This window comes from Aulonocara sp. 'chitande type north' Nkhata Bay, linkage group LG4, assembly GCF_057382095.1.
Source record: "Aulonocara sp. 'chitande type north' Nkhata Bay isolate Kocher_YH1m ecotype deep benthic linkage group LG4, A_spYH_male_GT1.1, whole genome shotgun sequence".
NCBI lineage: Eukaryota > Metazoa > Chordata > Actinopteri > Cichliformes > Cichlidae > Aulonocara > Aulonocara sp. 'chitande type north' Nkhata Bay.
The window spans coordinates 31,613,128-31,639,437 of record NC_141347.1 but is presented as its reverse complement, the minus strand read 5'-3'; the positions used below and the strand labels follow the sequence as shown (position 1 = coordinate 31,639,437).

Sequence of the window (26,310 nt, the reverse complement as noted above, 5' to 3'; positions counted from 1 at the left end):
AAATGCAAGTCAGAACTCTACCAGCACCCAAACAAGAGCCAGCAATGCTGCCATTGCCATCTGGATACACAAAATCTGAAAGTCTGTTTGAAAATCAAGAGTACCATATCATGCAAATTAAAGAGAAGAGGCATCATGTAGCTTTGTGGACAGGCTTGAGTAACATGATGTCACATAATTGTCTTTAAGAAAGGCCTTGCTTATTTCTGCAAGACAATGTCAAACCACTAGAGTGCTTTGAGTACTCCGGGAGAGTAGAAAAGCGCTATATAAGAATCAGTCCATTTACCACTGCTAACCAATTTATTTTAATGCATTATAAAAACAAACTGTACAAAATTCAGTTGAATATAGAATTTCAATGACTTGCACATTATGTCTTTTTGCATTTAATTCAATTTCCAGCAATGCTCCAACAATTATGGAAACAGGAATGCTTTTAGTGTTAAGTTTATCCCAGGGTAAGACATCAATTGTTTTCTGTTGATTCTTTGGTGTGCAGACTGAATCATGGCCGGGGTTATCAAAGTGTGTGGATGGCCGCAGGGAGCCATAAAGGTTAGGAGTGTGTTTGCAGAGTGGAGCTGGGATGCTGCCAACCTGTCAGACAGTGTTTAGCTAGTGTCAGTTGGGGAAAATTCTAAGTGTAACTGAAGCTGATTGTGTAATCATAAGATAAGATAAGATAAGATAACCTTTATTAGTCCCACACGTGGGAAATTTGTTTTGTCACAGCAGGAAGTGGACAGGGGGACTGGAGTCCAGCTGGATGAATGACACACCAGTTTTGGGGTTATTAAAACTGGGACATTCATTGAGATGTGTGCGCGCCCACATTTTAAGCACCGTCCCCTTTTTTGTTGTAACTACTTGCTCGTCAGATTTTAAATGTCCTTCTGCTCTGTCTAAATGTGGGCCAGGTGTGAGGATAGATCTAAAGCAGCTGCTTCCCGCTATTTTTAAATCAAAAAAGGTGGTGGTAGTTTAATAAAAAAGAGCAGCAGCATGAAAACAAACCTAATCAACCATGAAGCAGATGAAAAAAAAAGGATAGTGTTTGCCTGGCTTGCTCCCTTTGTCCTCAAACGAGAAGCTGATTTTGGAGGTAGCACAGGATCCGTTTGAATAACAACTACGAAGAGGTTCAGTGACTGTATAAAATTATGGATACTGGGGGGATAATATCTGATGTTTGTTGACAGGTCTTGGTCAGTCCCACACACCTCATCTCTGCTGGAGGCTTTAGCAACTTGAAGCTTTACCAACTTGAGGCTTCATTAACCACTATTAGCATTACAAATATGAACGCCTGACTAAGCTGCAGGTGTCAGCTTTGGTTGTTGGTAATGTAGGTGGAAGGATTTGTCAGATTCTGTCCACTTTACTCCAGCAGTCTAAGAGTACAATGTTAATGATGTGCTATAAAATTCCTGATTTATTTTAAATAAGTTGTGGTTTTGAAAATGAGCAACAAAATCAGTCAGACAAATTGATGTGTTATATAAGATATATGGAACATCATAATCTACTCCCTAATGATGCGGAGAATCAATTAAAAACATTTAGCAGTGGCAGCAGATGTGGCATAAGTATATTGAACGAGCAGGTGAAACCTAACATCAGTGGTCTCTTTTTATTGAGCTGTGCCTCGTTATGTTTCTGTAACCACTGACAATTAATAAAAATAGAGGTGATCATGTTCAGCACAGTTTGCTTCTGTAATGTTGGGCGATCGACAGCACCGGTGTTGTGGGTTCCTCCAGGCCACCCTCGAGCCATCAGGGCTGGAGTCATTCCACTTCCACCTCTATTGATTTAGCAGAAAATGAAGTAAATCTGCTTTTCATTAGCCGGCGAGGAGCTAGTAACCCTCAGTTATTTCTCTCTAATTTTGACAAAGAAAAATATAATACGTACATTTAATAAAATAAACGAGTTCAAAATTCAGATTAAATAATAGCTGTGCTCAGTTTTTATTCTTAGGTTTCTAAATGTGTTCTTAATATTCTTTTTGCACTACAATTGTGTGTTTTTATTATCAATCCCACAGATATCATTAGGGCTTCATGCAATTTAACATTATTTAATCTCAACTTAACACCTACTGTGCAAGTTGAGCTGCTTTTAGACAGTTGCTGAAGTCATTCGCAGTATAGAAAGCTAGTTTTAAAATAAATCTTTCTATGTGCAACAGAGCTCCTGTGGTTTTTTCTTAACACAAAAAACGATGCTTCTTTTTCAGCCTGCAGGCTAAATTACAGCATCTCCATCACTGCTAACTGTTTTCTTGCTGAGACTGTTTTTTTGGTGGCTTTCTTTGAGTGATGTCACCTCCTGCTCCGACAGAGCAGACAGCTGCGCCGTTTACAGGTAGGATGATCACCATGAGCCCTATTATTCTCTATGTGACTCAGACTTTTCAATCAAAATGAGTATGCAGGTGAGTGCAAAGGGCAACTTCTGTAATAGTCGGTCTTGAGTAGAACCAGTTTTTTCTGAATTTGGCACAGCAGACTGATTGCTTATGTTCAATTAAGCAACATGCTGATTTGTGTTTTACTTCAAAAATATACCAGTTATTTATCTCATTCTGTTCACTGAAAAAAGTAAACATTACTTTTAGCTACAAAATTATAGTCCTGTATATGTGACTTGTATATATGTCTGAACACCCCTATGCATTTATAGTCCTCTTCACTAAGACTGAATTTCGTAGCTGAAAGTGGCAGTGATCAATATTCATGTTAACTGATTACTGAAGGTGTTGCTACTGGTAACAAATCCACAGATAACTGCCACTTATCTCACGTCCTTTCAGCTCTACAGTCTCCTTTGTTTGTCTCGGTTTACTGTTTTTAAGCGTCTCACCAGCATTTGTCTTTTGAGCCGCTGCACATGGAGGCAGTTTGTACAGAGTGACATACTTTATCTAAACAAACAAAGTAAAGAAAACCGAGACATATCAGATTTATTTAGCTTAATCCTCAGAATTTTATAGAGCAAAAGAAATGTTGCTTAAAAATACACTGATAAGATTTTGACTACTAATGAGGTCAGTCTTTTTGATTAACAGAAAAAGAGTGACTGCTTGGATAAAAATGGTGTGAACACTGTGTAGGTTTTACAGAAAATGCATTTTAGTGGGTGATTCTAAATGTAAGAATAAGTCACTGAAAAACTTCTGGAAAGTGTCTCCAAGGTCTATAACAGAGAAATGTTTAGTAAAGGTTTAGTCTGGCTTATTTTTACACACAAAAAATATCTAGAGCAGGTGTTGCTATAAACCAAAGAGACTGCCTTCTACAGGAGAAGAATGCCGGAGGACAGTTCTGCCTGCATCAGCTACATCAAAGACACTTTTTGTGTTAATGCAAGGCAGCAGCTGTTTTAAGGTTAAATCAATTAAGCTAAATTGATGAGCACAGCAGCATTCACTACCTTTGTTTGAGTATATGAATTCTTTGATGGGGAACTTGCTGAGGATTTCACTGGAGCCAGTTTTCTGGCCTCAAATGAGCGCCACACCTCAACATGTTGTTATCCCTGACACAGACTCGAAGATGATAGACAAGACCAAGCCAAACCTCTGTCACATCACAAAGGAAGCTATCTCTAGATGGTTCTATGAACCCTGACAACAACTATTAGATGGAATAATGATTAAATGAGCTACTATCATGAGACATCAGTCTTTAAGTTTTAATCAGTAGCTACCCAGGGACTTATCTTTGTATTAAAAAAATAAAAGCTTTAGGTCCAGCTGGAAGATGGAAAGTGAAGCTGCCCGCTAAGCTTTTTTCTCTTGATGACAAGTGTTGCTGCCGTTAGTTTGGAAAAGTCTAACAGCTCAGAAAAAGCCACTGATTGCTTCGCCTGCCACCGCTAACATTTTAAATTAAGCTGGGGTTTTGATTAATGGCATCCCAGCGCATGTATACTGTTTTTCTTTGCCTCCTGTGTCCTGCTTGCCCTTGACACAGCCTCAGCTGTGCATTCACCAACAAGGCCAGCGTGGAGCTTGCCCTCTTGTGAATCAACTACAACCTCGCAGAGTTCCTGTTTAACTATTAAGTGTTTAATGCAGGCTTCTGAAACATTCTAGGCCTCATTAACATGAATCTATGAATGTTTAATTGTGGTTTGTATTTACAAGCTGCTCTCTCGCTGCCAGTTTGCCACTATGTGGCCTTTGATCTTGTGACGGTGCATTTGACTAAAACATACCGGATTATTTTATAGGAGTCACATGCCACGATGCTGCAGCTATACAATGCGGTCTAATTGTATCTGATGTTTGGGCTGGCTGTGTCCCTAATTAATCTGTGATTTCCCTTATGTTTTAGAATTGCAAATTGGATATATTGAGCCTTTGAGCTGTTCGTTACACTGGCTGCATAGCTGGACTGAGAAACCCTCTTTATGGCTCCAAGCTAATTATTCAGCCTGTGGATCCAAGCTCTGGAAGGCTGCCTCTGCCTCTAGCTGTAGGCAGTGAATGTGTGCGTGCTTATGCATTCCACCATAGCATACAGTAGGCGTTAGAAGAAATATGTATACATGCACGCATTTGACATTCCAGATTTCACACTGTGTTCCTGTTCTTTGTATTTTTGCTGGTTATGCATTATACATGGACCTGTTTTAACGTTTTCACAGTGCACGTTTTGCTGTTTGGGAACGATGCGCTTCATTATGTGTGCAAATGCGAGCACATGCCAGTTTGGATTTCTGTGCTAATTTCTCTTGACAGCTTGAAATGTTTCTTTAAACTTATGTGTGGGCTCTATAGTTCAAAGTTAAAAAATGTCTTATCATTACGCATTCAAAGATGAGATCACAAGAAGTTGTCAAGCAGCGTTCGAGAACTTTCAGCTGAACGGCAACAAGCAACACGGTTCCAGTCAAAATCATGTCAAACCCACACGCGGAGTTCGATATTCACCCCGTGATGTTAAGAAACCGTTTTATATTAATTAGTTTGGTCTCTGGCATTTATTATATACTACTACAAAAATGATCTAAGATCCTGATAATTATTCAGAGCCACCACACATTGCAGGTTCTGACAAATTATACAGACGGGTTTAAATTCTGAGCTTTATTTTACATTTTTCTGTAGAAACAGAGAGCAGCTTAGGGGAGTTTAATGAAGCAATCTAAAAAATTAAAATGAAGTGGAAAAATAGCCTTCATCACACAGGGAGAAAATGGTCTCCTCTATAATTGGCACAAGAACATTACTGAATGTTAATGAGTGAAACCTTGAATTTTACAAAACCATGCATTGCAGGACTCGGTGAACAAGAGCCCTTACAGCGAGTTGGCTCTGAAGCTGTCTGTTTACTTGTATTGACGAAGGCTATTTAACTTGACTGTCCTAAACGGAGAGTGCTTGTTGGCGCAAGTGATATTTGCAGACCAGGAATGCAATAATCCTTCACCATTAAAAAAGGAAAAAAAATGGTACAAAAGGTGGGTTTGCATCCGAAACGAGGTAATAAGATAACATTTTGTTGTGTGGAAGGTTGTTCTGCTCAGAGCCACAAAGGACACGCTCAAAGACTGAACTATGCCTCTACGTTTTATGAAAAATAAAATGAGCTTTCTCAGAGAATTGAATATGCAGCCTCGCTTGGTATGTATTAAGGTCGTTGTCTTTATAGAACTACAGAGGCCACCAGCGCTACTTACAAAGAACCAAATAAATTAAAAATGAAAAATATGTGTAAAAAATGAATGATTTACAAAGTTTTTTCAATTCATAGCACTAAACATACCATTGCCAGAGTGTTTATTTGGGTCATATCAATTTTGCTATCGAGATATTAAAAAAAATAACAAAAAAATCAGTGGTTGTTCCTTAACCTGAGTTTAGATCTCAGGTTATGGAACAAGGACAAATGTACGTGAAATAGAGCAGCTTGGAATTAATCAAAAGAAAAATGTGTATATATAATTTTCTTTTCGCTTATTATTTTGCTAGACTAAAATGTCTAAGGTTTAGTTGACCATTTCAAGTTAAAGTTAAGAGAAAAATCCAGTGAATCTCAATGAGCAGGTCCTTAGCTGAGGGGAGACGGTCCCTTTACTAGACAAAGTGCTAAAAGACCAAAGCTAAAGTCGGCAAAGAGTGCATAACCCATTTTATTCCAATCCAGTTTTTCCAAACAAATTTAAAATCTCTATTGCCGGAATAAAAAGAATGAGATAAAAAAAAAAATTAACCCAGAGAACAAGAGATTCTACGCGTGGCTTTTGTGCACTGCATGCACACAGCAGCCTCTCATCGCTCTGAGGCTGTGTGGCTCAGCAGCAGCAGCAGACAAACAGAGGGGGGCGAAGGACGGCGCAAGTTAGCACAGAGAGAGACAGGCGCTCTCATCAGTGACGGGCTCACCGGCTGCGTGGACAGAGCTGTGGCGCAGGAGGAGGAGAAGAAGAGCAATGGGGGGACAAGCTGCCTGAAAAGCAGAGCAAAACAGAGAAGCAAAAGCGTGAGAGACATCGAGAGAGAGAGGGGGAGAAAAAAGAGAGATCACAGAGAGGAGTGAAGTCATTCAGACCAGGGAGAGGGAGCGAGCTGGATGAAGCTGACAAGGACACAGAGAGAGGAAAGCGCACACAGAAGCCTTTCCTGATGGAAGAAAAGCAAGGGAGTGCTCGGACAAAGTGAAAAAGAAGAAGAGGAGGAGGTGGGGGGTGCCCGACAGGAGGTCGAGCTTACGGGGCTTGACTGACATAAAAGACAAGAGGAGGAGGAGCATGAGGGCAAGTTGATGGATTTGATTTGGAGAGAGTATTTTTAGAAGGAGGAGCGGAGACATGAGGGGAATATTGAGATTAGAGATCCTGTCTGTGAGTGGGGGAGAAAAAACTAGGGGGGAAGAAGAAGAAGAAAGAATAACAGGAGACAGATAAGGGGGAGAGATGTTGAGATGTGAGTGTGACAGAACAGATTATCTCTGGTCTGGTTTCCCGCAGGAAACCGCTGTGAGTGTTTGTCCGTGTACGTGCATGAGTGCCTCCTTCTCCATGTGAAAGTGTGTTGTGGTACGTCTCTAACTGTGGCCGCGCTGCTGAGAAGCAGGTCCGCTGCAAGATGAAGCTGTCCCGTGTTTACCTGCAGGACCTAATAACGCCGGTTAAAACAGAGTTCAGGGACAGACGAGGAGCGGATCAGTGACATCAGAAAGAACTAAAGGCACCAAAAGTGAGACCAGAAAATGAGGATCGTAGACTTTTGCGAATTCAATTAAACCACATACTTAATAGTGACAAGGAAGTGATTGCTGCCTCTGGCTGATGAATGCTTCTGCAAAGCTGTGAAGCTCAAAAACACATACTTAACCCAAAAGAAGACAAAGCACAGCGCTGGAACACGGCTCTTCTTGCGGACTGCACCACACCAACCAATTCTGTCCTCTGTCATCTCATTATTTTAATTACCTTCCCTTCTTTCATTTGTTTTTTGTCCTCTGTACTAAGCCCGTGGTATTTTGTATTCTGTCCTCTTCTCTCCCTCTCTCCTCCCCTCCCTCTTCCTCTTGCCTTCGCTCTCTCTGTCTCATCCTCTCTTGTTCACTGTCACCCTAACTGCCGTGGATGCTGGAGTCATTCATGTAGAAGACACCTTGCTTGGAGCACATTTGCCTAGCTGATTTTTTTTTCTGTCCCTGCTGAGCTGGATGATTGGAGCACTCTCACATGGAGAGACCAAGAGAAATGACCAACAAGTAGCTGCTGCTCAGTTCAACAGAGCTCCTGCACCAATAAGAAAAGGCAGCTTCAAAACACACAGCTTTCGTAAGGTCACTTTTTGTGTGTGTGTGCATGCAGTGTCAATGCACTTCAAAGTCTATAGGTCTGTAGTGTTTTTTAGGGCCAACGCATATCCATGTGTGGATTACAGTAGTGGATTTATCCTGGAGCTACATGTGGGCCCCAGCCCTTGAGGCCTGGCTGGGAAATGAAGCCTTTCCCGCAGCTTTAGGAGCACTGTGGACAGCGATGGCCTTGGAAGGGCGCTGTCTCCGGAGGGGATCCCCGGCCATGATCAGAAAAGGCCGTCAGCGGCTTCATCCGAAGCCAACTCTGGCCCAGGTCACTTCCACTCTGCTGTCAAGGACACGCCTACACGGTTTGCGGCATATTTGCGTCCCTGGTGGCTCTGTGGGCCGCAGGGCCTTCTGGCTTCTGGCACTCTGCACCTCTGTAGGGTTGCTTTTATCCTGGTCCTCCAACCGCTTACTCCACTGGCTTTCCTTTCCCACATACACGCGAGTCCACACTGAATGGGCCAAAGAACTGGCTTTCCCTACAGTCACTATCTGTAACAATAACCCTATCCGCCTCTACAAACTCACCAAGAGTGACCTGTACTTTGCTGGCCACTGGCTGGGCCTGCTGCTTGCTAACCGGACAGTGAGACCCATGGTTTTGGACTTGCTTCAGGAGGACCGTCGCACCTGGTTCAAGAAACTGTCAGACTTCAGGCTCTTTCTCCCACCCAGAAACTTTGAAGGGACCAACCTGGAGTTTATGGACAGACTGAGCCACCAACTGGATGACATGCTTCTGTCCTGCAAATATAGAGGAGAGCCATGTGGAGCTCATAACTTCTCTTCTGTAAGTCGGCTTCTTGTGTTTTTCTTTCTGAAAGCAGTAAACTGCAGTATAAAAGTTAAAATAATATTTGCATCATGCTGAAGCAACTCGTCTTTTGCGGTAGTCAGCCTGAATACACAAGACTGTAAAATCTGTTTTACGCATAACTGGCTGTTAAAACTTTGTTGGTCATCATAGAAATGTTTGAACATCATTTTCTGCATTTATTAAATCACCACCAGACCTCTTGGCCAAGAAAATAACCAAGGGATATGAGTTTATGCATTTTCAGAAGATTTGTTTCGGAAGTTGCATGACAGTAGCCATTATCATACATTAACACAGATGAAATGGGCTAATTATCGGCTCGTGGGCAAGAATGGCTATTAAACGACCCCTACATATCAAAAATGTTCTTTAACAGTACTGCCCCAGGTTAGTTTACTGCCTCTGTGTCTGATCACTCATCTTCTTTTTCTCTGCGGATGTGAGTTTGGTGGATTTCTGTGCCCACACTCTCTCGTGGGCTCCCTTGCCATGTTTGAACCATGGCAGATGTTTTCTCTGTGGAAATGTTGAAGCTCAAGCTGTGTTTTAAACTTTTTTTCCCTTTTCTACTATGTACTCAGTGTTGGAAACAGAAGGAGAAAGGATTAAGTATCTGTATGAAATGCACACAAATCTAAACAAATCCATAGTGAGCGTAATTATAGTTGTTTTTTTCGACTGGTGACAATTAAATATATTTGGATTTTACTTTTTAGGTTTTAGTTTAGACTTTTAGTATTTATTTTTTGACATCATTAGTGGCTTTGTCTGCTTTTACTGCAATAAAAAAGGAACCAAGACAAAACATCACATACAGCACATGGTGTGTACTGAATGTGAAGCTGAAGAAAACAGTTAGAACTCCACGGATTTATTCAAAGTCTAATTTGAGGTCTTGAGGAGTACATATAGCAGGTGGAATATTAGTCATTTGCCATGTGTTGACATAGATTCCTTCTTTTAGAAGAAGCTAGCGTTACTGTCTTAATTGCTATCATTTTGGTTTTGAATGAAGACAACAAATCTGACAAGAAGTAAATTTAGCAGATCTATGTTACCAAAGACTTTTCATTTACTTCTGCTACTAGTGCTGCATTAGTGCTCTGGCTGAACAGTTGATTGTCAAGTGTCATTGTGGGTAGTCTAGGCTTCAGGTTTCAGGTTAATGTCAGGTAATGCTTTCTTTACAACAGTTTATTTTAATTTACTTTAATGCTGATTCTTCTAATGGAGAACATTTTACCACAGGTTCAACATGAAATTTTTAGAGATTCAGTTCAGTTAAATTCAACCTATACCTGTCTGCCCCTGTGTGAAAAAGTGATTGCCCTCCTGAACCTAAACCTAATAACTAGTTAATTAACATGGTATCTAGCATGGACTCAAAACACTGTGGCCAATCCTATGAAGGTTTACCAGTATTCCAAGTTTTCTTCATTTGTGGATATTGGTTCGCTGCAGTCCCAAAGGCTTAGTATCCCTTTACAGATTGATAGATATCAATAAGTTTGTTGTCTAAAGCTGTTTCTTTAGATCGTGGCATGATGTGTTGCTAGTTTTGTTTTTTCCTTCTTCATCAATACTGTCAGACTGGCAGGACATTTCAGGTGGTATACTCACAATTACACTAAAAATCCCAGTGAATTACAGTTGTTGTGTTTAACAAGAAAACTATAGCTAACTGTGGTTTTCTCTCTTTATGCTTTTGAATAGAACTGAGCAGACCATCATCATTATCACTTCAGTAATGAGATTCAGAGATGAATAGCTTTTTAGTTGTTCTTGTTGTCTAATACAAGTTCAGTCTTTTAGTGTTTAAGCTCTTACATGGCTTGCCATGCAGCCTTAGAAACAAAAGCTGAGAAACAAAGCAGCATAATTGCATTGCTTCGAAACCTCCTTACAGTAAAGCACAGATTATAAAAAAAAAAACTTAGGGTTAAGGGGAAAATAGATTTTAGGGATGTTCAAGGAGTGTGTTAAATGATAAAACAATATCAGAGATTGAAGAGCCGTCTGAAACCATTAGTTGCATTCTTAAATAACCAATAACCAGAGGTGGCTGTAGCTCAGGAGGTAGAGCAGGTCATCTTCCAATTGAAACATTAATGGGTCAGTCTCTGCCCATTCCAGTATGCATGCCACAGTGTCCTTAAGAAAAAAGTATCTCAAGTTGCTCTCCAATATGAGCAACTTGGGCAAGGGTGAATATTATAAAAAGTGCTCAAATGAATGTGTGTGAATCGGTGAATGACACTCAAAATATAAAGCGATTTCAGTCCTCAGGTAGAGCAGGAAAGCGTTTTACAAGAATCAAATCACATTTTGAATGCACTTACATGCCATTTTAGTAGACATACACCCATTTTCTATCTACAGACACACGATGGTTTCATCTCTTATTTTCCACCCTGGTGTATTTTAGAACTTCCAGGACAAAGAAGGACGGAGAGCAGTGCTGCCATGTGAAATAGCTGTAGCTCCAACTAGTGATGAGTGGCTGCATAGCATCTTAGACCAAAGAGTGAACTTAACCTTCCTCTCGTGTTAGCTTTCTGTTATCATCTCTTATGTTAGCGGGTCGGTTTTGACCCGTGAATTAAATCAGCTATAAAATATACTAAAAACAATAAGTTATCATCCAATTTGTTTCTCATCTCTTGGTTACCTTGTTAGGCTTCCTTATCCATGAAAATGTTGGTTTTAATACTTTTGGTGTGGGCCTCTGGGTCTTTTTTTTGTCACTATACCCCTCGATTTCAATTAAAAAAAAATTGTAAAATTAACCTCAAGAGAATCATATTAATAAATAAAAGGTTTCTGTGTTACCTGAGTATTACTGAGGGGTATAGGACACATCTCTTAAATAAATCTGTTTTATTGATTTTTTTCATTTTAAGATTAATAACTAAAATGACATCGATGGTGTTACGGGTCAATTTCGACCCATAGACATTTACATCAAGAAAAGACAAAAAAAGTTTTTTTTTTTTTTCAGCAGTAGACCTTTAATATAAACTGAAAAAAAGAAAAAGTCCTCTCCTCCTTTGTTTTGGTTATAGCCGTGGGTAATTGTGGGCTTTTTATCACTTCCCAATGATACAGCTTCACCTCAGTTTCCTTTGTGAAGTTCTTGTCCAAGGTCATATCTGGTAAAAAATAAAATAAAATAAAATATCACAGCTGATATTGTGATCCTGCAGTCCAGTGGTCATATGGAGGACCACACATTTTCATTGTTTCTTCTCAGGGGTGCCACTCGCAGCTTTGACTGTGAAAATCTGTACATTCCAGGCATAGTTGGTTTTTGCATCACAGGCTTCCCAGATTTTTCTGCCGTTTTTCCCTTGCTTACTGGGTATATATTGCCGGAAGGGGCATTTTCCTCAAAAAGTGGACAAGACATTCATCCACTGTCACTGGCCCTGGGATGAACATCAGTGGAAGAAGCTGCACCCATCTCTCCCAGACATCCCTGATGGGAGCAAGCTTGTCAGACCTCGGTCTGGTCTCTCTGTTGTCAAATCTGAGGACTCTTGAATCAAAATGATATCAAATGTGTGAAGTGACATCGTTGCCCAGAAAATGTTTCTGCCTGTCGATGCATCCCATAGACGATCAGTGGCCTCATTGCAGCATCTGTACACTCCAGCAAGAACAATGAAAGCATCCAGGTATTCCTCATCATGTCGCCATTGACTTTTTTTCCTTCAAGGTTTATCATAGTAATGATGATTCTTTCTAGTGACAATGGCATAAATATCTCAAAACATCTCTTGATGTCACTGACTTTGGTCAGAGCAAACCTTGTGATTCCAGGGGTCATTTTGATGACATTTGCAGCAGCTGCCCTGCCATGTACATCATGAGGTACTGAGCTCCAAAAGATCTTACCATTTTTGGACTTGAATCTTTCAGCAGGAGTAGCTTCAGCACCAGCGACCTCCACCTCTGATCAGATGTGTCTGTGTCTTCTGGATGATAGTCCACATTGTCTTCCTCCTTAGAAACCTGCCCATCTGAATTGCTATGCTGCTCTGTGTCCTCTCCTTCATTTTCACCAAAAATATGATCCAGAACTTAGCTCACTGTGAATCTTCTTCTCATTTTTTGTATGCTGCAAATTGTAAATGTGCACTCTGGAAGTCAAATGGCCACTCAAATAGTGAATTCACCTCACATGCCCGTGTTTATTTTGTTTTGTTTTTGTGCAGGTATACTGCAAAAAACATGCAAAATAAGAATCCCCTAAAGCTCATATGATTAGGAGAGGCGCTTGCTGTAAGTGTTTTAGCTGACAGTGCACTTATGATTTCAGTTTTGGCTTTAATTATTGCTTTATACTCATAATATTATACCTGGGTCGAAACCGACCCTAACAACACAAAGGTCATAATTTCAACTAGGGCATTTTATAATTTAGTGAAAATAATTTTTTTTATTTTATTTTGTAGAAATAGAGGTTCCTGACAAAGTCAAAAAGCCTTGATACAATAAACAAATGTATGTGATTTTTTTATGCATTTGAAATTTAAAATGGGTCGGTGCCGACCCTAACACGAGAGGAGGGTTAAGTTGTGCATTAATAAAGTTTGAATAATTGCTGTAGCCAATTGTATTAATCATCCAGCTGACTAATCGCACACATCTCGTTGTTTCTGTGTGTGTGCATTTCAGTCAAACTAGTTTTCATTAGTTTTACTTATTTGTCATGCTGAACTTTGTGTTTACTCTGTCTTTTTGTCCTTTGTCAGAAACAGGACAAAGCACATCAGAGTGCTGCCATGCAAGTTAAGTGTGCAATCAGAACCATGCCCCAAGCCATCCATTAATTTTTTTTAAGAATGCTGATGATTGCAGTAAAGACAAATATATATTCTTTCTGGTTTAAATTCAGATATTTGAAATATTTGCAGCAGTAGAAAGGGCTCGTTGCTGCTATCGATGTCAAGGAGAAGCATTCAGTTGGTTGGCTGCAATATAACAATGCAAAACTTTTGATACTGAATCCATTCAGGATGTGAACTGTTCAAGCAGCAGTTCTGTCCTGAATGATTTTCTTGCTTTCACAACATACAAACGTCCAAACATAAAGACTCAATCTGTGCAATCTATCTCCATACCAGTAAATCCAAAAGGCAGAAACCATAAGGAGCTAGGTTGATGCAGCGCTAGCACAGTTTGATCCCCAACCAAGCGAGAATTAGCGCATATTTTTCACCATGTAAGTTTCCTTATTTAGTTATTACATGGATACTACGCCAGCTAATGATAAGTTTCTCTGCAGATCACATTGATGCTCCAGTCCTGTTTTCTTTTTCATCTTGTTGTACCTTAAAGTGGGCCTCATGGCGTTAACGGGCCTCAGTGGTTTTGCTAATCTCATTAGCCTGCTGCTACAAGTCAGCAAAGACTCCCTGAGGCCTATTCATTATCACTGTATTTAAAGCAGCGTCGCTCTAAGACCAAAAAAGATGCAACAGCTAGATTAAACAAGACATAGGAAGTACACGTACATAGACTTGTGGTTAAATAAACATGAGAGAGCTCTTTTCTTTGTGTGTAAAAACTGTCTTAGTAAGAAGTGGGAAATGCAGTTTTAATATGTGTTGGTTATTACAGAGTACAGAGGAACCTTTGAACTGCCAGGCAGCCTCTGGTTTGAGTGGGAGAGGAAGGAAAAAGGTATGACAAGAAGTTGGAAGTGAGTGATGGCATTAAAAAAAAAGCATCTAGTTGATCAGGTCGCAAATACAAATGGTTCCCATAATTCTGCCCAGCCCTTATAGCAGCAGGATTTCATGTGCTAAATCTACTGCATCACAGCGAACTAGTAGAAAGCTGGCAAATCAATAAATCTCTTAGCTCCGTGCTGTGGTTTATGGTGGTCTGTATTGCTCCCACATCTCCAATACTGATGTATTCTCAGCCACCCCACAGCTAGTCCCAATAGCGGGGGATGACAGATCTGGAGAAACGTGCCAAAGGCCAAGCAAACTGTTCTCGGCATCCTCAGTGGGAGTAGCTGATACCTTATCAAATCCCAGGTAACAGAGCCACTTCCTGTGATGAGCAGATATACATCTCCACCATACATTTAAGAGCTCCATCAAGGACAAGATAACTGCACCTGCAGTGACAAATTAAACATTGCTTGGAGTTGGAGAGTAGCACCTAATCATACTCCAAGTAGGGAATGAAAAAAGGTGAACCTCCCTGTCTGCCCACTGTAATGTATCAACTCTATCTCAGTAGAAATCTCATAACTGAAGAGCCACATTAATACTGCCCTTCCCGCCTGTGGGGTTTGACTTGAGGAGGTTCATACGTGTTTTTGAATTGTGAATTATGCAGTACATGTATCAAATATTAATGAATCCAAGTTTTTCTTAGAGCTGGTATATTCTACTTTTAAATCTGCATCTACAGTTTAGAGTCTTTCAGCTCGTTGTTTTGGCTTTACAGCAACTATTGTTTTTGTTTATTCTTAGCAACCTTACAGCTTCCTCTGCATGCCGCTCAGCACCACAAAGCAACTATATTCTGTGTTTGCTGGATGCCTAAATTTGAAGTTGATTATATACGTTTGCCTCTTCACAATATAACATAGACATAGCTTACCCTAAATCCTTTTGTTTTTGTAAATCTGCTCAGGAAGGTAGTTGTTAAGTTTAGTGTGACATTCAACTGCACTAAAATAAGGAAACCCAGGTTCCTTTTAGAAAAAGATTTGAACACAAATCCTTTGCTCTAGTGAAATCTAAAGGTCTCTTGTGAATTTTAGCAGTAATCTTTTAAGCATACTTTAATTTTTCATTAGCCTCATCTCCTCATTGTGTTTAGTAGATGTCTGCTCAGGGTTGCACATGACAAATTTAATAATCTTCTATTGGTGCTGTGGGTCAGGCATGGTGTAATGGACGATGGCTTTAACGGCTCCTCTGTTTAGTGTCTTTGTCTTATGTGACCCCTTAACAGAAACGCGCTTCATTATAATGCTAATTTTCTAATGTTTGTTGTTTTCTCTGCTCACAATGACATTAAAGATTTTTGCACATATACGTGTAAGCAGCATCCGTGCTTGCATCAGTTTGGTGACATGACAGTTACAAAATTAAACAAAATAGATGGAATCCAAAAAAACAGCTAGTTCTGTGTGTTTGTTTGATTTTAAACTGGTGATTAATGTAATTTCTAGATTGGTTTAGATTTCTAGATCCAGATTTCTAGATTTTAGATTTTCATGTTGATGTAAAGTCAAACCGAAGTCAGAGATGCTAACTCATCGTGAGTTTGAGGTGTTGAATGTTGCCTGGACATCCTTGCTAGATTTTCTAACAAGAGAAAGTTAGTGTTTGTCTGCTTTTTTATTGATTAGAATAAAACAAAGCAAACAAACCAAGACAAAAATATCTCAAGGGCAAAACATGTGATCTCACGTTTGCAGCTTTGTTTTCTACTGAGCTAGTTGAATTCACACTGGAGATTTCTGCATCTCTGTGTTTATGTTGCTGACATTAAAGGTGTAACTGTCTGTAGCGTTAGGCTCACCGTGTAACAAATGAGACAGAATTTAGATCTATATAAAGGTAAATTGCTTAAAAGTTGTTTTTTTAATAACAAGAAAAAAATACTGATTTGCTTACATGTAGAAGATGTTCTGTGGCCATCAACGACAGATATGTTTAATTTGCTCAGTGCAATCCAATTTTATTTATATGGCACATTTCACTACACATAAACTCAATGTGTTTAACACAAAAAAATAAAAGCATCAAAACCTGTGTAGGGTTACAATGCCTTAAGGCAGTGAAACGGCAAAATACACACTCAGCTATTGAGTGTAAGCCTGTGTGAACAAAGAGGTTTTGAGTTTGTTTTTGAATGTCGGCACAAATGTAATTGATCTCAGGTCAACAGGCAGCTTGCTCCAAAGAACAGAACCACAGTAGCTGAAAGCACCTTCAGCACACACTGATTCTAATAACAAAGGATCTCCACCTGATGACCTGAGAGGTCTGACTGGGTTATAAACAGTAAGCAAGTCTGATATGTACTGGAGAACAAAACCATGAAAAGCTCTGTGAACGCAAAAAAGGATTTTAAAGCTAAAGCATCTGTATTGCACTGGGAGGCAATGAAGGGATCACAATATTTTTGCATACTTATAAGGAGTCTGTCCTAATGATGATCTGGAGAGTTCTGCAAATAAATGTTTACAGTAATCTGACCTGCCCGACATGGAAGCAAGACCAATTTCTCAGTCTTTTTGAGTTTTGTTATATTTTTTCATTGATAGAAAGCACTTCTGCTAATTTTATCAATATGATTATCAAACCTGAGATCACTGTCTAAAATAATGTAGAGGTTCCTGACTTGCTCACTGTCTTGCCTCTGTTCAGTTCTAAAAACTTTGAGATATTCAGCAAATAATACCACCAATGCAGGCGTTAGATCGTCATAAAAGGACAGGTACAACTGTCTACCAGCGGAAAGAGAATGGTAGGCTATGTTATGATTCTTTATGATAGCACCAACTGGAAGCATACGAAGATTAAAGAGCAATGAACCAAGACAGACACTTGAGGAATCCCTGATTTAATTTTTATTTGTGCAGATCTACAACTGCTAATTGAAAATGAAAACCTCAACCCTTTAGGTTTGACGAGAGCCAGTCAAGAACCTGACCTATTAAACCAACTGAATCATAAAGCCCAAGTCATGATCAGCAGAGTCAAAAGCAGCACTGTTTAGGCCATTGATGACTTCAGGAAAAGCTGATTCTGGGATATGATTGGACCTGAACCCTCACTGGCACATATCACTAGATGGCTTTTCTGAAAACATCCCCAAAGAGAATTGTCTACTCCCAAGATCAAACTGGGAATATTTTATTTCTTATGTGAATGCGTAAACTGCTACTTTTTGCAAAATAATATTCCTATTTTTATTGTTTTTGAGCTGAAACAGAAAGTTTGTGAACATCATAGGGGTTTTTTTTTTCACTTTTTTATTTAGGCAGTAGATGTACTTGCAGTTGTCTTGGGGCTATTTTCAGCTGAACCTTCCATTTTCATTCTGGAGCTCTAATTATTTGCAATTTTATTGTCTGTCTGGGAAAACCTGAGATCTGCACCACCTTTTGACTTTCCTCTTTTACTTTCCACACCGAGCCTATAAACACAATGAAGAGGCGTATTTGCAGAGGGCCCTGCGAAGCCACCTACAAAGCCTCGTCAATCTCCACTGAGCCTGAAGAGGCCCCTGATTGAGTTTTAAGCACATCCAGGTAATAATGCCGGTCTCTCCTGCTTTCGTTTGTCACAGACCTTTTCGGTAGAATTCCACAAAGTAAGACCATAAGCTATTGATTTGGCTTCAAGTAAACAATAGTGGGAGTCAGGTGGAAGCTTCAGCTCCAACGAGAGCAATCTCATTAACACAGGTGGCCTGGTGCTAACCATGCTCCTCAGCCCCAGTCCAATTTCCCTCTTCAGAACAGATGGCCTGAGTGGTTTCATGAGCTCCAACTTCCAGGTTCCACATTAAAAACCGTAATAGTACTGTGTGTATGAATGGCCACAGTGCGGGTCATTGATATGCCACTAGATGCAGGCGGCATCCAGTAGCTGTTTGACTGCAAGCACAACGAACAGTCACCTTAATCTGCCAGCGTAATGCATGCCTTGAATGCAGATGAAAAGATTATACATGGTTAGTATTCATAAGGTCGCATCAATGCATAAACCACAAAACTTGTGTAAAAGGTTAGTGTTTGAAAAGGAGAGCTAATGGATACTGTTCTGTTCCATGAATACCATTAGCAGAATCTGTGTCCAGTCTCCACTACACCTTATAAAGGGTGTGAGTTCCAGCAAATGAGCTTTACATGGTCTTTCTTTGTAATACTGCTAAGAAAAACATTTGCGTTGTTGAGCTTCTCTTAGGAGGCTGTGACTGAAGCAGTGGTATATCAAGTAATGGCAGGGTCGGTCTGATCCCGACGCTCTACACTTCGAGACATGTCATCAGGAAAGACGTTAAACCCAAATTTCCTCTCAGTGCTCGGTGCTGACACGCTTTTGTGAATAAGAATTCCATTTTAAAGTGCTAGCTGGGATGTAGTTAAGGTTAAAGGCACAACATGTGTTTAGTATATTTAACATTTATACAGCACATAAGTGATGACACATTGCAGTGATTGCAGTATTTAAAAAGTATGTAGTTTAAAACATTTCACCATTTTCTAGCTCATTTCCCACATACACAAATTCTGCTCTAAAGATATGCATACAACTACGCCCACGATTTAAATCTATATTCATTGTGAGCACCTTTGGGCAAGAAATACCTTGCCCAAAGGTGTTTCTTTTCCCACCTGCAGCACCATCTCCGTGTTGTGCACATACAAAATGGCCAAATAGCTCAGTGCTAATGGACATTATATGAGATCCAGCATTTTGTGTAGTACAACACAAGCAAAGACTACACTGGTAACATTGTCTCAGAGATTACCCTACAGTTGCATCAACAACTCTGTGACAGAAAGTCAACAATCACTAAATGTTCTAAGCTTTGCAAAGGTAAGATGTTATTGCAGGGATGTTTTATCAGATTGCATTACATTGCACTTCTGTATATTTTAATTTCAGAGCACAAAATGTAAGAAGAATATTAAATGCATTTCAGAAGTATAGAGACAGTTCAGTTTTCCAAAGTCCCCCCCTGTGAAACACACCGACATCATCTCTACATCACATCACAGGCATTTTCTTTTTGGACTGTGCTCAGCATGCTTTTGATTACATTACATTACATTACAATTTATGTTGATAGTACTCAAGCTTTTGTAAAGTGCCACTTACACTAAAACATTCCATAAACTCATTAGATTTTCTCAGCATAATTAGATGTGTTTATGGGTTTTGAGACAGGTGAACTTAAAATGTCTAATTATGCCACAACAGGAGGGCTTATCAAAAGCTCTGAAGTGTGATTACAGAGTTAGTCGTTTAATGATCAAAATACCTTGCAGAGAAATTCAAAAACAATATTCCAACTTGTAAGTTTATGCAAACACTTTTTACAAGTCAAAAAAATTATTACTATAAGATTATATGAAACCAACCCAACATTTTTTCCATTTCCCTGACAAAGAGAATTACCCAAGTGAATTAATTTGACTCTGCGTCATTTACATCAGAACAAGGAATAAACAAATTGCCAACACAGCTCATAATGCAACAACTGATTCACATTTTCATTGTATCGGGAGTGGTAATTGTTGTAGTAGCATTTGTTTGAGTCACAGTTTATAAGAACAAGAGTGGGTAGTTTTATACACACACACACACACATATATATATATATATATATATATATATAAATTCTCCTCTCGCCCCAGTGGGCAGTTCAAGCTTGGGTCCTTTACCCGGGGAGCTTGAGGGGACTGCGCTCTTCTGGAAAGAGATCTCGGATGTCATTCCTGGGATCTGCTGGAGCCATTCACCTAGCTTGGTGAATGGGAATCACCGCACCTATTGCTCCGATTACCACTGGGACCACTGTTACCTTCACCCTTCACATCTTGAGCTCTTCTCTGTGCCCTTGGTACTTCTCTGGCTTCTAGTGTTCCTTCTTCCTGATGTTGCTGTCATTCGGTATCGCTACATCTATCATTACAAGCCATCTACTTCTGCTTGTCTATGCAAGAATTTAATCAGATTGCAGTTCTTTCTGATCCTTTGCTTCTGTTAAAACAAAGTACAGCAGTAACAGCCCGTGTGTTAGAATCAATCATATAAACAACCGGTTAGTGCTTGAAGAAAACAAAATCACGCACAGACGGGGTGGATCATTCAGCAGCAGGCACGGCACTGACACTAATATGGGCTTCCCAGCATGTGATAGTGGCTCTGTGTGGTTCTCCTCATAGGAGTCTCTTATCATATGACAGGGCAGCAGTCAACCCATGCAGCCAAAAACACACTCATGCACACACACATAAGATGCTATTAGAGTGTGAAGAGAATGGCGTAGCTGCATGTTTTCTTCCTCACAGCGGCACTCTAAACTTCACACCTTCTCTCTTTTTGAATTCACAGTCTACCCTAAAAGCCTAATTAAGTATTAAGAGGCACATATACAGGAATTAATTTGGCACTGCACAAAATATATATAATTTCTAACACGCTGGAAACAGGCCAAGAACATATTTCCAACTTATTACATCCCACATACAGTACATTCCAGATTTCACGTTCTGAATATTAGATTCAGGGCTCTGCAGTCCCCTAAGGGAGTTATCATGACATACAGAATGACCATAGAGTACATCATTTTGACCTTCTTTTAAGACTTGCTTTCTTCCATTATATGGTTTGTGTTTTTTTTAGATTTAAATCAGCTGGCTTGGGTCAAAATGTGTCTTGGCATTAGAAGATAAAAGTTCCTTGGCTCTGGGAGAGGGGGAAAAAAGCAGATTCAGCCATGTTAGACATATTTAGTCCCACCTAGCTGCATCCCTTCTTATCATGCTGCATTCCCTTATATGCAGATGCTGGATATGCATAACAATATTGTCTGATTTGATCAGAGACTCATGTATCATAAAGATTCTGGTGTCAGCCCACCTCATTTATGTTCAGGACAAAAGCAGCCATTTCTTATTCCCATTGTTTTTTGAAATCTCGTTTTTGAATGCTACAGTGTTACTATTCCATCCAGGAAATGCGCCTGCTGATGGACTTTTTATGGTTTCTGGTGATACCTGACAAAAACCTAGCAGTTCCTTTGCACACTGCTAGTTTTCTTCTTCAAATTTTAAAATGGGAAGATATCTTAAGGCGAGAGAAACTAGACTTCAGTCAGAGCTCCCCCCCCCATTTTTCCCATTTCCATTACTTGTACCTTTGTTCAGTTACTCCCAAGCTGCTTCAGCCTAGATGATCTGTAGTGAACAGTATGAGGTTGTTTTTTGGATGACTCTCAGGTGTGTGTGTGTCTGAAAATTCCTACAGCCTGCAAATGTTGCTGTAGATCAGGCTTCTCTGAGGACACCTGTGTAAATCAGGTTTGAGAACGAAGGACCACAGCACAGGCAAATGTAAACAGACTTAAAAGGGCAAGTAGATGTTTGTTCTCACTTGAATCTCACAAGATTATGCTTTGAAGGAAGAATCAACGAAGGATACCAGCCTACTCTCCTGACAGTCTGTTTTAAGGCTGTGCATCTTTAATGAAAGCTGGTTCTACTGATGCGCCTTTAGCCAGCACTCAAAGTTGCGTTCCCTCACTCACACCCTGTGCGTACACTTCCTTGCGCATGTCCACGTTTCCCATATAGACTTCATTTCTTATATTTCTGACCTGTCAGTTGAACTGGATACTATTGATGTCTGGCTTAATCCATATTTTATAACTTTACCTCAGTATGTCAGTAGTTCAATTTTGGACTCTCACCTCCTTTTTAGTAGCTTGAAAAAATAGCACATTTTGTATGTTCAGCCTAGAAATACCAGACTGTAGTCAGCTAAATGAGTCTGCGTGTGACTCCCTTTCTGCTTTATCATTTTGGGTTTTCTGTGAGTCTTTGATATGGCGTCCCTTGGGTCCATTTTGTTTTGGGGGAGGCAGAGAGGAGAGGAGGTTGTTTTGTAAGTCAGAGGGAAATAGGTAAAACGCTAAGAAAGGGATTAGGCATCAAGAGACAAAGAACACAGCAATGTGCCAGATTTAACCTTAGCAATATCAAAGAGAGAAACCTGTCTGAGATTCTCAACTTCTGTCAATAATTTAACATATCTCTCAGATGTTTGTGCCTCTCTTTCAGACAAGAATACACTCATAAAATGAGCTATTTACATTAAATTAAATTTATTTACATTAAATTATTTACATTACACTACATTACATTACACATTTACATTAAATTAAAATGTGCTGCCAAGTTAACAGGATGAATTGCTTTACAGTCTCACCCATATGTTGCATACAGATATGTAAATATTTCAGTATTACCCATTGCTTATATCTACCCTATACCGTAGGTGGCAAATTAAATATTGCACTCGTCTTAATTAATAAGAAATTGCCATATGTCAACCCTTGTAACAGAAATAATAGAGAGAAAAGAAACGTTGTGTGAAATCCAGCTGAGACTATTCAGATATGTTCCTCTCGCTCTACACTAACTGCATGCTTTCTTTCAATGCTATTGTACGTTCTCAGCCTCACAGTGAGGCCCTGAGATAAATTATGTCTGAATTGGTGCTATATAAATATATTTTAATTAAATTAAATGGGAATGAAATAATTATTTTTCTGTTCACTGAAGAAACAGAAGTTTTTTCCTTTTTCCCTCCGTGTGCCTTCAGGTTGTATTCGTTTCTGTTATTCACTATTTAAAGTTTTGCTGTGTTTCAACCATCATACAGAGTCGCAGTCATTAAGAAATCTTAATCGTTATTGATTTTGATGGCGAAATGATTTTTTCAGAGCAATTAAAAAAAGACAAAAAAAACATTTCACGTAGTGTGTAGATATATAAACTACAGTGGCAAGTTAAAGTAAGGAAATATTTTCGAAGGTTTACTACTTTTAAAAAGGTGTGTCTTGAAATATGTCAGTTCTTTAAATATTATTATAACTACAGCTATGAAGAAAAACAATCTATATAACATAAATTATTTATATTCCATTTATACAAAAAGAAAATTTACATAGTGTTCATGTGAAAATCTATTCGGTAGCTTGTGAAACCACCACTCTGGTTCATGCCGTCAGCCCTTTTAATTCATCAACCAGGGAAATTAATTTTAAAACCTTCAGAAGAAAAGCATGGCTGGTGTAAAGTGTTCAGCAGTACTCCTACGTTCCATATGCAGTCCTTTGAAAAACTGCCCCGTAATTCATTAGTTTGGAGAAGCACCTTCATCGGCACCAACTTAAACTTGTTTTCAGTCTCTCACAATGTTGTTGAGGGAGTTTGCCCCACTCATTTTTACAGTGTTGCTTATGTTCAATGACGTTTGCAGGGCAATCACTTAATAACAGCCCTCTTGAGGTCTTGCAACAGCATTTCAGGTCTAGGTCACAACCTTGACTGAGTCATTCTTACACCTTGATTCTCTTCTTCTTCTGTCACTCTAAAAGTAGTCCTTCTTTTGGCCTGTTGAATGACTCAGCTTCACATTTTATCATTGTTAGGCTGGGAGCACCTTGTTAAAGTTTACAACCCTGGCGTGAAATGATTTTGTTGAGTTTATACATCGCAGAACTGATGGCATAACAACAGAGATGAGCTCTTTGGTGATTTTGTTAAACCCATAACCAGGTTGTGACAGTACTGACGGGAAAACATCATCTCAGAGGTGAAGTATTGCGTGGGGAGCGTTATGATTTGTAAGTGCTGCCTCTGGACCTGGGCACCATGCCATCACGGAAAGGAAAATAATTTCCAGGTTTATCCGCATATCTTACCGGATAATATCACAGAGGCTCTCTGCCAGCTGATGCTTAGCAGAAGTTGGGTGATGCAGCAGAACAACGACCCAAAGACTCAAGTAAATTGGCTTCAGTGTATTTTCATGGAAAAAAAAATTCAAAACCTGATCATTTTCTGTGATGTTGGATAAAAGCCAGGATCTGCTCTGAAGACCTGAATACAGAAATATCTTAAATTTCAAAGTGCATGAAGGGGAAAAAAATTAATGTCACAGTATATCATGATGACTGTGTGAAATTTTGAGTTTGAAGTTTGAAGATATCTTTAAAGACATATGATGATATGCAGTGTGGAGTGCATTAGTTATTGTTTTCTTTGTACCTGCTGATTCAGGTTTTTCTGCAGCTCTCCACAAGCTGTACTTGACTCTTGGACAACCCTTCATATGGTTCTTTTCAATGCTGTGTCTGAAATCACCTGGTTGTAGCCAGTTTATTAGCTTTTTTTTTTTTTACCACTGTTATTCAATGCAGCCTGAACTTTCTTAGGTAATGTTTCCTCTAATTCCTTTAAGGAGGTTTCAGGAAAAGATTCCCAGCTTTCCAGTACCACTGTTTGAAATGCAGCTCCGATCCATGACAGAACCTCCGATATGTTTTATAGCTGGCTGAAGACATTCAGGGTTGTACCTCTTTACAGTCCTCCTCTCCACTGCTCTACTCCCTCTACACTTCAGACTGTGTGGCCACCCATGGCTCCAACACCATTGTGAAGTTTGCTGACGACACAGTGGTGTTGGGTGCCATCTCCAACAACGATGAGGCGGCCTACATGGATGAAGTGAAGAATCTGGCATCGTGGTGCCAGGACAACCACCTCCAGCTGAACGTCAGCAAGACCAAGGAGCTGGTGGTGGACTTCAGAAGGGGTCAGCACAGAGACTACAAGCCCATCATCATCAATGGAGCTCCAGTGGAGAGGGTGCAGTCCTTCAAGTATCTTGGTGTTCACATCTCCTCAGACCTGACATGGGCTGCCCACATTCAGGTCCAGACCAAAAAGGCTAGGCAGCGCCTGTATCACCTACGACAACTGAGGAAGTTCAGGGTCTCTCCAAAGATCCTCAGGATTTTCTATACAGGCGCTGTGGAGAGCATCCTCACACAGAACATGACATCGTGGTTTGGGAACAGCTGTGTGAAGGACCAAAAAGCTCTCCAGAGAGTGATCCGTACAGCAGAACGCTGCTGCAGGATTGCTCTCCCCCCGCTTCAGGACACCTACACCAGGAGATGCCGGACTAGAGCAGCGCAGATACTGAAGGACCCGTCCCATCCTGGCAACAAACTGTTCCAACTTCTGCAATCTGGTAGAAGGTTCCGCATCTTCCGGGCAAGGACAGGGAGACTCAAGAGGAGCTTCTATCCCCAAGCCATCCGTGCCCTAAACACACACACCTGCCCTCTCACATCATCTATAATTGACTGAGACAGGACTCTCTTCCAGACACTAAACCAAGGCACAATGTACATTTCAATTCCTTTAATTTTAAACATGTTTATATTGTCTATCCTGTAAAATAGTCAGATGTCTATTCATATTAATGTACAGAATTCACCTGCTTGCTGCTACTACTGCACATTCACCCAGTGTATATACTATATGTATATATATAATGTTCTTCCTCTACACCCCCCCCCCCCCCCCCCCCCCCCCCCCCATTTTTGCACATGTCGAGGAGCGTGTCAGGCTACATTTCACTGTGTGTTATACTTGTATAACTATGCATGTGACAAATAATAAAGAACCTTGAACCTTGACATGTTGATGACACGTTGAATAAAAAAAATGCCCAAGAAAATCAAAATTTGGATTGATCAATTATAATACCTGTCACAGATGATTTTCATTAAAGTTTTGTGTAATTTAGGAAAACCTAAGCCTTTTCCCCTTGTTTCTGATGATGGCAGTAAGTGGATTAAACTGAATGATCACGACATGTATCGGGGTTTAAAATTGAACCTTGTATCAAGGAAATTTCCCCTTGTGTCACGATTTAAAATTGTACCCTGTATCAACGCTGGTTCATCCTTTGACTTTTATGCCTTTTTTATGTTTCAATTGTTCAGTGTTAAGTGACTAAGAAGGGGGGGGGCTCATTCATCTGATGTCCAAAGAAAAACTTTTAAAGATCTTCAGAAAGCCCTGAGAAC

General features: G+C 39.9%; 1 protein-coding gene across 3 annotated transcripts in view; it reads left to right on the top strand.

Annotated features, from left to right (window-relative positions):
• The window catches only part of asic2 (acid-sensing (proton-gated) ion channel 2), a 410,825-nt gene that overhangs the window by 272,833 nt on the left and 111,682 nt on the right, over nt 1–26,310 (top strand). Inside the window, exon 1 of one of the 3 annotated variants that reach the window (XM_086289916.1) lies at nt 6,895–8,625. The exons of the other annotated variants lie outside the window; for them this stretch is intronic. Coding sequence (XP_086146042.1) covers nt 7,933–8,625 — 693 coding nt within the window. The 5' untranslated portion in view covers nt 6,895–7,932. Of the gene's footprint in view, nt 1–6,894; nt 8,626–26,310 lie in introns of those variants that run through there. 3 annotated transcript variants of the gene reach the window in all.